Source organism: Oncorhynchus gorbuscha, linkage group LG03, assembly GCF_021184085.1.
Source record: "Oncorhynchus gorbuscha isolate QuinsamMale2020 ecotype Even-year linkage group LG03, OgorEven_v1.0, whole genome shotgun sequence".
Lineage (NCBI taxonomy): Eukaryota > Metazoa > Chordata > Actinopteri > Salmoniformes > Salmonidae > Oncorhynchus > Oncorhynchus gorbuscha.
This window is the reverse complement of record NC_060175.1, coordinates 31,284,065-31,297,390: the sequence shown is the minus strand read 5'-3', so window position 1 is coordinate 31,297,390 and position 13,326 is coordinate 31,284,065. Positions and strand designations below refer to the sequence as shown.

At 46.5% G+C, this 13,326-nt stretch overlaps 1 protein-coding gene across 2 annotated transcripts in view; it reads left to right on the top strand.

The window, feature by feature from the left end:
- LOC124031220 (retinoic acid receptor gamma-A-like) overlaps window positions 1-11,453 on the top strand; it is an 87,463-nt gene extending 76,010 nt beyond the window's left edge. For both annotated transcript variants that reach the window (XM_046342242.1, XM_046342243.1), the window contains 7 exons: window positions 4,030-4,178; window positions 7,886-8,027; window positions 8,351-8,514; window positions 8,725-8,901; window positions 9,480-9,684; window positions 10,586-10,744; window positions 11,002-11,453. In XM_046342242.1, coding sequence (XP_046198198.1) covers window positions 4,030-4,178; window positions 7,886-8,027; window positions 8,351-8,514; window positions 8,725-8,901; window positions 9,480-9,684; window positions 10,586-10,744; window positions 11,002-11,315 — 1,310 coding nt within the window. In that variant the 3' untranslated portion in view covers window positions 11,316-11,453. The remainder of the gene's footprint in view (window positions 1-4,029; window positions 4,179-7,885; window positions 8,028-8,350; window positions 8,515-8,724; window positions 8,902-9,479; window positions 9,685-10,585; window positions 10,745-11,001) is intronic.
- Window positions 11,454-13,326: the final 1,873 nt, after the last annotated feature.

Below are 13,326 nucleotides of genomic sequence, written 5' to 3'. Positions count from 1 at the left end.
CCTACCACTGTAGTGTTGTCTGCAAACTTGATGATTGAGTTGGAGGCGTGCATGGCCACGCAGTCATGAGTGAACAGGGAGTACAGGAGAGGGCTGAAAACGCACCCTTGTGGGGCCCCAGTGTTGCGGATCAGCGGGGTGGAGATGTATTTTTGCCACCCTCATCACTTGGGGGCGGCCCGTCAGAATGTCCAGGACCCAGTTGCACAGGGCGGGGTCGAGACCCAGGGTCTCGAGCTTAATGACGAGTTTGGAGGGTACTATGGTGTTAAATGCTGAGCTGTAATTGATGAACAGCATTTGTACATAGGTATTCCTCTTGTCAAGATGGGTTAGGGCAGTGTGCAGTGTGATTGCGATTTGCGTCGTCTGTGGACCTATTGGGATGGTAAGGAAATTGGAGTGGGTCTAGGGTGTCAGGTAGGGTGGAGGAGATATGATCCTTGACTAGTCTCTCAAAGCATTTCGTGATGACGGAAGTGAGTGCTATGGGGCGATAGTCATTTAGCTCAGTTACCTTAGCTTTCTTGGGTACAGGAACAATGGTGGCCCTCTTGAAGCATGTGGGAACAGCCGACTGGGATAGGGATTCATGGTCTGCGCATCCTCTGAGGCTAGGGATGCCGTCTGGGCCTGCAGCCCTGCGAGGGTTAACACATTTAAATGTTTTACTCACGTTGGCTGCGGTGAAGGAGAGCCCGCAGGTTTTGGTGGCCGGCCGTGTCAGTGGCACTGTATTGTCCTCAAAGAGAGCAAATAAGTTGTTTAGTTTGTCTGGGAGCAAGACGTCGGTGTCCACGACGGGGCTGGTTTTGTGTTTGTACTCCATGATTGGCTGTAGACCCTGCCACATATGTGGATTGCGTCCTACCTGACAGGTCGCTCCTACCAGGTGGCGTGGCGAGAATCTGTCTCCTCACCACGCGCTCTCACCACTGGTGTCCCCCAGGGCTCTGTTCTAGGCCCTCTCCTATTCTCGCTATACACCAAGTCACTTGGCTCTGTCATAACCTCACATGGTCTCTCCTATCATTGCTATGCAGACGACACACAATTAATCTTCTCCTTTCCCCCTTCTGATGACCAGGTGGCGAATCGCATCTCTGCATGTCTGGCAGACATATCAGTGTGGATGACGGATCACCACCTCAAGCTGAACTTCGGCAAGACGGAGCTGCTCTTCCTCCCGGGGAAGGACTGCCCGTTCCATGATCTCGCCATCACGGTTGACAACTCCATTGTGTCCTCCTCCCAGAGCGCTAAGAACCTTGGCGTGATCCTGGACAACAAACTGTCGTTCTCAACTAACATCAAGGCGGTGGCCCGTTCCTGTAGGTTCATGCTCTACAACATCCGCAGAGTACGACCCTGCCTCACACAGGAAGCGGCGCAGGTCCTAATCCAGGCACTTGTCATCTCCCGTCTGGATTACTGCAACTCGCTGTTGGCTGGGCTCCCTGCCTGTGCCATTAAACCCCTACAACTCATCCAGAACGCCGCAGCCCATCTAGTGTTCAACCTTCCCAAGTTCTCTCACGTCACCCCGCTCCTCCGCTCTCTCCACTGGCTTCCAGTTGAAGCTCGCATCCGCTACAAGACCATGGTGCTTGCCTACGGAGCTGTGAGGGGAACGGCACCTCAGTACCTCCAGGCTCTGATCAGGCCCTACACCCAAATAAGGGCACTGCGTTCATCCACCTCTGGCCTGCTCGCCTCCCTACCACTGAGGAAGTACAGTTCCCGCTCAGCTCAGTCAAAACTGTTCGCTGCTCTGGCTCCCCAATGGTGGAACAAACTCCCTCACGACGCCAGGACAGCGGAGTCAATCACCACCTTCCGGAGACACCTGAAACCCCACCTCTTTAAGGAATACCTAGGATAGGATAAAGTAATCCTTCTCACCCCCCCCTTAAAATACTTAGATGCACTATTGTAAAGTGGTTGTTCCACTGGATGTCATAAGGTGAATGCACCAATTTGTAAGTCGCTCTGGATAAGAGCGTCTGCTAAATGACTTAAATGTAAATGTAAATGTAATATGTCTCGTGTCTGAGCCGTTCAATTGCGACTCTACTTTGTCTCTATGCTGACGCTTAGCTTGTTTGATTGCCTTACAGAGGGAATAGCTACACTGTTTGTATTTGGTCATGTTTTCGGGCGCCTTGCCATGATTAAAAGCAGCGCAAAATGGAGTCATGGTCAGATTTGCTGACAGGAGGGCGACGGAGGGCTTTGTATGCGAAGTTAGAGTAGCAATAATCAAGAATTTCGCCAGCCCAGGTCGCGCATTTGATATGCTGATAACATTTAGGAAGCCTTGTTTTCAGATTAGCCTTGCTACAATAAATGCAGCCTCAGGATATGTGGTTTCCAGTTTACGTAGAGTCCAATGAAGTTCTTTCAGGTCCATCAAGGTGTCTGCTTGGGGGGGAATATACACGGCTGTGATTATAGTCAAAGATAATTCTCTTGGTAGATAATGCGGTCAGCATTTGATTGTAAGGAATTCTAGGTCAGGTGAACCAAAGGACTTGAGATCCTGTATGCTGTTATGATCACACCACGACTCGTTAATCATAAGGCATAAACCCCCACCCTTCTTCTTACCTGAGAGATGTTTTTTTTTCTGTTGGCGCCATGCGTGAAGAAACCGGGTGGCTGTACCGACTCTGATAACATATCCGGAGTGAGCCATGTTTCCGTGAAACAGAGAATGTTACAATCTCTGATGTCTCTCTAGAAGGCAACCCTTGCTTGAATTTCGTCGGCCTTGTTGTCAAGAGACTGGACATTGGCGAGTAGTGTGCTCGGGAGCGGTGCGCAATGTGCCCGTCTACAGAGCCTGACCAGAGTCTGCGGCGCCGTTGTTTTGGGTCGCCGGCTGGGATCCGATCCATTCTCCTTGGTGGTGGTCCAAACAGAGGATCCGCTTTGGGAAAGTCGTATTCCTGGTCGTAATGTTGGTTGATGTTGCTCTTATATCCAATGGTTCTTCCCGGCTCTATGTAATAAGACTTAACATTTCCTGGGGTAACAGTGTAAGAATTAATGCATAAAAAAATTAAAAATACTGCATAGTTTCCTAAGAACGTGGTGCCATCACGAGATTACCTTCAGTCTGTTTGTTCAAATGTGTCTATAGGTATATAAGTATTTCGGGTTGAGCTGGCATTCAAATAAAAAAGACACCCACACACACCATTTAGCTGACAGTCAGTCAGACAGTCAGAGGTATGCTCCACCCCCTCTAACCAGTAGTGGAGACACCAATCAAATCTCATCTGCCGATAACGATTTTATCAGTGTAGCCATCTGTCCATCAGCTAATTGTGTCTCTTTCCCTCTCCCCCCATCAGGAAGAAAGAAATATGTTCATGTTCATCCTCTGACATGAAGTGTACCTATTAGCTTCAGTACTGAAATGTGCAGTAAGATAATGTCTATGACTTCTTTGTCCCCCTTGTCTCTCTCTCGCTCTCGCTCTCGCTCTCTTCTCTCTCTCTCTCTCTCTCTCTCTCTCTCTCTCTCTCTCTCTCTCTCTCTCTCTCTCTCTCGCTCTCTCTCTCTCTCTCTCTCTCTCTCTCTCTCTCTCTCTCTCTCTCTCTCTCTCTCTCTCTCTCTCTCTCTCTCTCTCTCTCTCTCTCTCTCTCTCTCTCTCTCTCTCTCTCTCTCTCTCTCTCTCTCTCTCTCTCTCTCTCTCTCTCTCTCTCTCTCTCTCTCTCTCTCTCTCTCTCTCTCTCTCTCTCTCTCTCTCTCTCTCTCTCTCTCTCTCTCTCTCTCTCTCTCTCTCTCTCTCTCTCTCTCTCTCTCTCTCTCTCTCTCTCTCTCTCTCTCTCTCTCTCTCTCTCTCTCTCTCTCTCTCTCTCTCTCTCTCTCTCTCTCTCTCTCTCTCTCTCTCTCTCTCTCTCTCTCTCTCTCTCTCTCTCTCTCTCTCTCTCTCTCTCTCTCTCTCTCTCTCTCTCTCGCTCTTACTCTCTCTCTCTCTTCTCTCTCTCTCTCTCTCTCTTCTCGCTCTCTCTCTCTGAGCAGCAGTGGAGACCCAGAGCACCAGCTCTGAGGAGATGGTGCCCAGTTCACCCTCTCCACCCCCTCCTCCCCGCATTTACAAGCCCTGTTTCGTGTGCCAGGACAAGTCCTCTGGCTACCACTATGGGGTCAGCTCCTGTGAGGGTTGCAAGGTGAGACACATCAAAACAGAGAGACACAATATACCCAGTCATAAATGCCTTCACAAAGTATTCATAGTATTCATAGCCTGCCATATTTTGTTGTGTTACAGTCTGAATTCATTGTCTTCTCTCTCTGACCCATCTACACAACTACCCTATGGTTAAAACCATTTTTTGAAATTTTTGCAAATGTATTGAAAATGAAATATATAAATGTCTCATTTAGATAAGTATTCACATCCCTTTCCTATGACACTCCAAATTGAGCTCAGGTGCATCCAATTTCCTTTGATCACCCTTGAAAGGTCGCTACAACTTGATTGGAGTCCACCTGTGGTCAATTCAAATGGTTGGACATGATTTAGAAAGAAACACACCTGGCTATATAAGGTCCCACAGTTGACAGTGCATGTCAGGAACGCAGATGAACAGGAGTGGCTTTGGCGAGATGAGGAAGCGCTAGCTGAGGTTGCAGGGGCATGGATTCAAGAAGATGGTGGACAAGGGCAAAAGGAAGAACCTGGGACATATTATGAATAAATATGGAGTGGGGGATTGTACAAACCTTCTGGAAGACTTGCTGAAGGAGAAGATGTTGGACAAGGGCAAAAGGAAGAACCTGGGACATATTATGAATAAATATGGAGTGGGGGATTGTACAAACCTTCTGGAAGACTTGCTGAATGAGAAGATGGTGGACAAGGGAAACAGAAGAAAAGTGAAATATGTCCTGAGTGAATATGAATTGGAGGATTGCACAGAACTTCTGGAAGAGCTAGAAAATGAAATTGAACGTGACAAGAGTGAGGGTGAATCAATTGCAGTGGCAGGTGTAGTGACGACAGCCAAGAATGAGTTGAGTTGAGGAAGATTGGTGACGTGTAAAAAGAGGGATACATGCGATAGTAGCTCGGAGATGGAACCTGACGGGACTGTGGAAGAAGTACCCACGGTGAGGACTGCCGAGTTCGGGCCTCGTTCCAAGGATGTGAAGAATGGTTCTGGCTCAGTGGGAGTGACATTGGTGGAGAGAGTGAATCCTTGCAGTTTGGCTGAAGAGGGGAAGACAGTGATAAAGGAAAATTGAATTAAAAGGGTGAAAGTTGTTAATGAGTATAGGTTTTTGGTTGGAGTAAGGTTCACTAACAATTGATTTTTGGGAGATCCGTTTGAAGTATCAAGGTGGAATCGGTGAGAGGGACCAGAAGTGTTTTTGTTTTGATTTCTTGTGTGTCACAAGAGCAGAAGGAAAAGGCATTAAGGATCAACAAACTACCGAGTTATGAAGTGGAGAGTTTAGATTTTTGTAGCAGAGCACCATTAAAAGGTGTCGACTTCACAAGTGGCATACAGGAGTAGTTGGAGCACGCCGGCTTAATAGTGTAGTGTGTAGTGAATGGGGAAAAGAAGAAAGCCTGTCGGTATTATTGATGTTTGACGAAGAGTATCTCCCTTCACGTGAAGTTGGGATATGTGCAGTGAGAGCTTCTGTGTCCAAGCCGTTGTTTTGTATCAAGTGTGTGCCAAAGGAATGTTGTGGAAGAATCTGAGGCTCTACGATGTTGTAATTGTGATGCAACCATGTTCCCAATTCCCCAGAGAGCCAGGTTAGGGTAAAGGAGTATGAAGTGGTAAGGGTCAGGTCTATACAGCAGGTCTCCTACACGAAGGCACATGAAATAGTTGAATCAGCGGGGAGAGCTGAAGATATGGCGGTGGATGCTCCGCAGACTGTGGAGATTCAGAGTGTTGTTCAACAGTTGAGGGAAACTGATATGCTGATTGTGAAGAAAGTAGGGTTCATGGTGTTTATCAGAGATGTGGTTTATTGTACTGCACAAACAAACAAAATAAGAAACTGAACATAATAGTATCTGTGGCTGAAACGTTTTTGGGATTTCCAGGACTTCATTGCCAAAACATTGCGTAGAATACTGTCTGAAGATGCCCTTCCTTCTCAGACCCCAGAGCCTGTAGGGATGGGCGTTGGCAGTTGAATCTGGAGTACATTGAGTTTTGTATTGTTTATTTTGTTAATTATTTGTGCTGATATACAGCCAAAACAGTAGGTGGCGGCATGCAGCTACAGTATTTGTTTGCGGGCGGCAATAATATCAAAGAAGAAGACCCCGCACTGTAGGTGGTAGAAATACACAAATAGTTGTAGTCTGTCATAAAACTTTAAGGAATAAGATGTGCATGTCAGAGTAGAAACTATACCATGAAGTCCAAGGAACTGTCTGTAGATCGCAGCGATAATTATGATGAGGTATATATCTGGGGAAGGGTATACAACTATTTCTAAAGTGTTGAAAGTTTCAAAGAGAACAATGGTCTCCATCATTAGAGTTTAAATTTAAATATGGAACTACCCAGACTCTGCCTAGAGTTGGCCGTTTGACCAAACTGAATAACCGGGTAAGAAGAACCTTGGACAGGGAGGTGACCAAGAACCCAATGAGCACTCTGACAGAACTACAGAGTTCCTTGGCTGAGATGGGAGAACCTGCCAGAAGGACATTTCTCTAAAGCACTTCACCAATCTAGGCTTATGGGAGAGGGGCCAGACGGAAGCCATTCCTGAGAAAAAAGCACACGACAGCACGCCTGGCAAATAGGCAAGTGAAAGACTCTGAGAGCATGAAGCAAAAGATTCTGTGGTCAGAGACCAAAATGGAACTCTTTGGCCTGAATGCACAATGTTATGTCTGGAGAAAACCAGGCTCATCGCCCGTCTAACACCATCTCTACCATTAAGCATGGTGGTGGCAGCACCATGCTACGGGGATGCTTTTCAGCATCAAGGATTGGGTGACTGGTAAGGATGGAGGGAACAATGAATGAAGTCAAATACAGGCAAATTATTGATGAGAACCTCCTTCAGAGTGCAAACAACCTTAGACTGGGGCGAATATTTACATTCCAACAGGACAATAGACCCCAAGTTTTCAGCCAAAGCAATTCTGTAATGGCTTCAGGACAAGAATTGGAAAGTGTCCCAGCCAAGCCCAGACTTGAATCCCATTTAAAATTGGTGGATCGACTTGAAGATATCAGGTTACTGTCGTTCTCCATCTACCGTAACGGAGCTTGAGGAAACCCAACACGAGTCAAAGCTGATACAGACATACCCAACACGAGTCAAAGCTGATACAGACATACCCAACACGAGTCAAAGCTGTAATCACTGCTAAAGGGGCTTCTACAAAGTATTGACTCAGTGGTGTAAATAGTTTGAAATATTTCTGTATTTCATTTTCAATAAATTTGATGCAATTTCTATTGTGTGTAGAGATAGGAGCCCGGGGAAAAAACAATGAAATGCACGTTGAATTCCGGGTGTAACACAACAAAATGTGGAATAAGTCAAGGGGTATGACTACTTTCTGAAGGCTCGTTACACAGACAGGATGTGTAACACAAGCAAATACATGACATATACAGACAATGCGTACACAAACAAACCCTATTCTGAGACATTACACGATGTAAAGACACCTGTGCTGTCCTCTGGTCTAATCTTTATCTCAGGGCATGGGCTGAAATAACCTCCTGTGGCCATGTAGTGAGACATATTCCATCTATGCTCCAGAGATATGGTCTTGTGACCATTAAGGATGTTTTAATGCCTTATTTCTCTCTATTTTACTCTCTCTTGGTCTGTTGGTATTTCTCTGTCTCTCTCCCTCGGTCTCTCTCTCTCTTCACTCTCTCAGGGATTCTTCCGGCGCAGTATTCAGAAGAACATGGTGTATACCTGCCACCGAGACAAGAACTGTCAGATCAACAAGGTGACCCGTAATCGCTGTCAGTACTGCCGGCTGCAAAAGTGCTTTGAGGTTGGCATGTCCAAAGAAGGTGAGTAACAGTGCATCAGAGGGATGCCGTTACAACCCGTTTTGTCCAGTTTGCTTGCTGGGTAAGTTATGCTCAAATGTAAAGGTGTGAGGAGATCAGAGACTGCTTGAATACAGAGAGGTTGTGAGAGTGATTGGGTGGCAAAGAATTTGTAAAGGGATGTCACTACAGTTTATGTCTGTAAGTGTGTGTATTGGGATAGAAAGGGTTTACACTGAAATCACAATATGGCCCCTATAAATGGATATTATAAGCACCACCAATCCACCACTTTCCCTTACTCTCTCACTTATCGTCGCTCCTTCTTCTTCTCTGTCATGCAGCAGTGCGTAATGACAGGAACAAGAAGAAGAAGGATGTGAAGGAGGAGGTGGTGTTGCTGGAGAGCTATGAGCTCAGTGGAGAACTGGAGGAGCTAGTCAACAAAGTCAGCAAGGCCCACAAAGATACCTTTCCCTCACTTGTTCAGCTGGGCAAATACACTACAGTGAGTCACACACACACACACACACACACACACACACACACACACACACACACACACACACACACACACACACACACACACACACACACACACACACACACACACACACACACACACACACACACACACACACACACACACACACACACACACACACACACACACACACACACACACACACACACCTTAGCCCTCTCTCTCCTATTCCAGAACTCCAGTGCAGACCACCGTGTACAGTTGGATCTGGGGCTGTGGGATAAGTTCAGTGAACTCTCCACCAAGTGCATCATCAAGATAGTGGAGTTTGCCAAGCGCCTGCCAGGCTTCACCACCCTCACCATCGCGGACCAGATCACTCTCCTCAAATCAGCCTGTCTGGATATACTGGTACCTGAACACCTCTCTCCCTCCACCTCCAATCTGTCTGTACTCCTCTCTCCCTCACTGCTCTCTCCCTCCACCTCCACTCTGTCTGTACTCCTCTCTCCCTCACTGCTCTCTCCCTCCACCTCCACTCTGTCTGTACTCCTCTCTCCCTCACTGCTCTCTCCCTCCACCTCCACTCTGTCTGTACTCCTCTCTCCCTCACTGCTCTCTCCCTCCACCTCCACTCTGTCTGTACTCCTCTCTCCCTCACTGCTCTCTCCCTCCACCTCCACTCTGTCTGTACTCCTCTCTCCCTCACTGCTCTCTCCCTCCACCTCCACTCTGTCTGTATTCCTCTCTCCCTCACTGCTCTCTCCCTACATTTTCACTCTTCTCTCCCACACTACAACCTATATACTTCTCTCTTTCCCTCACAATGCTCTATCAATACTCCTCTTTCCCTTAACACACAATCAACATGTCACTATCCTCAATCCTTTGCCACTCCCTACAATTTACACACCCCCTCTTCCTAACCCTCCCTTTTCATCATCTTTGTTGTCATTTATTCCCCTAACCTCTCCATCCTCTCCTCTCAGATGCTGAGGATCTGCACTCGCTACACTCCGGAGCAGGACACAATGACCTTCTCCGACGGGCTGACCCTGAACCGGACCCAGATGCACAACGCAGGCTTTGGCCCTCTCACAGAGCTGGTGTTTGCCTTTGCTGGCCAGCTGCTGCCTCTGGAGATGGACGACACAGAAACCGGCCTCCTCAGCGCCATCTGCTTGATCTGTGGAGGTACTACTGTTTGTGTGTGCACGCACATGTCTCAATAATAATATGTGACCATTTTGGTGGCATATGCTCCTAAACATTTTGCTGTGAGACCTTGAATTTTTATTTGGGAGAACCAATGCGCCTAGATAATTGTTGTAATGATTTCGCTCTACCGTTGTTTCCGAGTGCCCTAGAGACAAAAGCGAACACATATTCATTAGCATCATGGTTGTACCATTACTACAGCGAAAACGTCTTGTTTCTTCGCATTTTACATTCATTTGCTTACACTTTGTTCAGCCCTGTTACCTAGCTGGCTAGCTAATAACCTGGTAACTGGTAGGCCATATCTGAATAGTTGGGGACACAGAAAGAAAGTTACAGGGATAGCTTCTTCAGGAGATCAATGATGATAGCAATGAATGAGTGACTAATCTCTTTCATCTACAATTTTCGATGTAATCTCAGTAGTACAATTACTCTTTTACACAATTTAGAAACCTAACATTCGACAAATGACTTTGTAATTTCAATGACAGGTAATTGTATCAACATTTTAGTATTTTATAACACACATTTATTTACAGGGTTACATATTAGTTTCTAGGGAACAGTATCAGAAGCAGTTAGAATACAGTACATATAGGCCCAGTATAGGCTATATCTCAATTGGTGCTCGTACATTTAATGTTGTGCTCCTAACTTGTATAAGTTGGGAGCACTCGTGCTACCAATTAATATTCTGAATTTAGAGCCCTGGCTCAATATCCTAGGTACAATACACTTAGCAGACTCTTGCCTCTTCTATTTGCGTTCCTTTTTTTTCTTCTCCCTGACCCTATGTTATTGGCTGCTGACTCTTTTTATACATATCATTGGCTCTCCCCCTTCCTGACCCAGTGTGATTGGCTCTCTCCCTCAGATCGTATGGACCTGGAGGAGCCCCAGAAGGTGGACAAGCTACAGGAACCCCTCCTGGAGGCCCTGAAAATCTACGCCCGCCGCAGACGCCCCAACAAGCCCCACATGTTCCCCCGCATGCTGATGAAGGTCACCGACCTCAGGGGCATCAGCACCAAGGGTCAGTACAGATATATAGCACAGCTTAGATCTTTATTCATAACACAGGCTATACTAACACAATACTGACACATAGATCAATATTCATATATAGTAGAGCCTCAGACTCCTGCATTCAATCAGTATTGATAGAGACATAGTACCACAAATAATTAACAATGAATAACTGATTGTAAGTCACTCTGGATGGCTAAATGGCTAAAGTGTCAATGTGAATGTAAACTTATGTTTATGCGTGGGTCTCTCTGTGTACTCTAGGTGCTGAGAGAGCCATCACTCTGAAGATGGAGATCCCCGGCCCCATGCCTCCTCTGATCAGGGAGATGCTGGAGAACCCCGAGGCCTTTGAGGACAGCAGCGACTCTGGGGACAGCGCCTCCGCCCCCCCTGCCATCCAAGCCATCAAGAAAGAGAGGGAGGAGAAGAGCCTCGAGGAGGAAGATGAGGATGAGGAGGACGAGTGGGGGGACGAGGAGAGGGAGAGGGGGGCGGACAGTGATGGGGAGCCCTGGGGGGAGGCTGCAGCGGCAGAAGCGGTGTCCCAGAAAGGGGCAACTGGGAGATCCCAGTGAGCGTGACATAGTGATGCACTCCGACCCATTCTGTTCACCTCCTATTCCACCACCCTCAGACAGACCAACACTCCCTGTCATATCCTTACAAGCCCACCAAGTCATCTCCCCACATGAGCAGCCCATCCTATAACAAGGGTCTACTCCAAGACCTAGCTGTTACACCTGTTTACTCCAAGACCTCTGCTGTTAAACCTGTTAAACTACCCCCACACCACTATACACACACACACACACACACACACACACACACACACACACACACACACACACACACACACACACACACACACACACACACACACACACACACACACACACACACACACACACACACACACACACACACACACATATATATATGAATTTCCCCTTTGCTCTAGATAGACAGTAAAGACTCTATGTAGTGAACCTACTCTGTCACTCCAGGGTGAAACTGGCCCTGTCTACAGGATCAGTTTCAGGAACTGTCTACAGGAAAAGTTTCAGGAACTGTCTACAGGAACAGTTTCTTGGGGCGGCAGGTAGCCTAGTGGTTAGAGCGTTCAGCCAGTAACCGAAAGGTTGCTAGATTGAATCCCTGAGCTCACAAGGTAAAAATCTGTCGTTCTGCCCCTGAACAAGGCAGTTAACCCACTGTTCCTAGGCCGTCATTGTAAATAAGAATTTGTTCTTAACTGACTTGCCAAGTTAAATAAAGGTTAAATAAATAAAATAAAAACAGGTGGAACATGTAGTCTGGAAGAGAAGAGAGAGAAAAACAAGCACTAAATCTCAGAGTTGGGACAAGTGCCACGAGAGATCACTGTGCCAACCATAAGACTGACCATATGCTACTTTACAATGCTGTCTCCACACAAAGAGAAACACAGGAGATCCTAATCTGAATGGCAGCAGCTTTGATTGGTGGACCATATGAAATGCACTCCCCCACTTTCCTTAAGGGCTACTCAGAGTGCAAGAGCATTGACGAAACGACAACTGCAACAACCAAACTCTTATTGTGAAAACCATTCACCACAAATGCCTTTTGAGAATAGTCTTTTTACATTTTCTTTTCATTAATGTTTTTCTATTGTATGATTTTCCCCCAAATAACATTCATATTTGAACATATATTCAAGTGTGTTACTATGCATTTTTCTCTGGTATTGTTGTCTCGTTTATGCTTCAGTCATGCTCATGTTTGACGAGCAATATCAAACTAGCGATAGATTCTCAGTTTGTAAGTTGAAAACTCAATTTACAAACGGGCAACTCTCTTCTGATCTTTACATCGTCTGTGCTTGTGGCTTCACTCATTGGGACAGAGCTTATTGTAGATCCCTGCTCGATGAGAAACAAAAACAAGGATTTGACCAATGGACTGGCACGTTGCAAGCTATAGTTGTGAGCTACACATATACTAAACACACAAACACACTCCTTTAACGCCTATAAAGGTGTGCAGAGTCAATTTTATACAATTTAATGCCAATGCTTTGACTCAGGGTGATTCTAGAGATGGACAAAAACTCACCAGCGTGAATGGTCAAGACTATCGCAACAAGGAACTGTGGGGTAGCACCAACGGTTCACCACTCTCCCCGTTTTCCTCATCAACAAGCCATTCTACAGGGATCTGAATGTGAAAGAGAACTAATGTAGTTTCCCTTTGTTCTCAGTGGAATGCCATGCAGTCTACCAGGGGGATCAGATATCTGGGTGCGCAGATTCCAGTACATACAGTTGAGGTCAGAAGTTTACATACACCTTAGCCAAATACATTTAAACACAGTTTTTCACAATTCCTGACATTTAGTCCAAGTGTAACGGATGTGAAACGGCTAGCTTAGTTAGCAGTGTGCGCTAAATAGCGTTTCAATCGGTTACGTCACTTGCTCTGAGACCTTGACGTAGTAGTTCCCCTTGCTCTGCAAGGGCCGCGGCTTTTGTGGAGCGATGGGTAACGATGCTTCGTGGGTGACTGTTGTTGATGTGTGCAGAAGGTCCCTGGTTCGCGCCCGGGTAT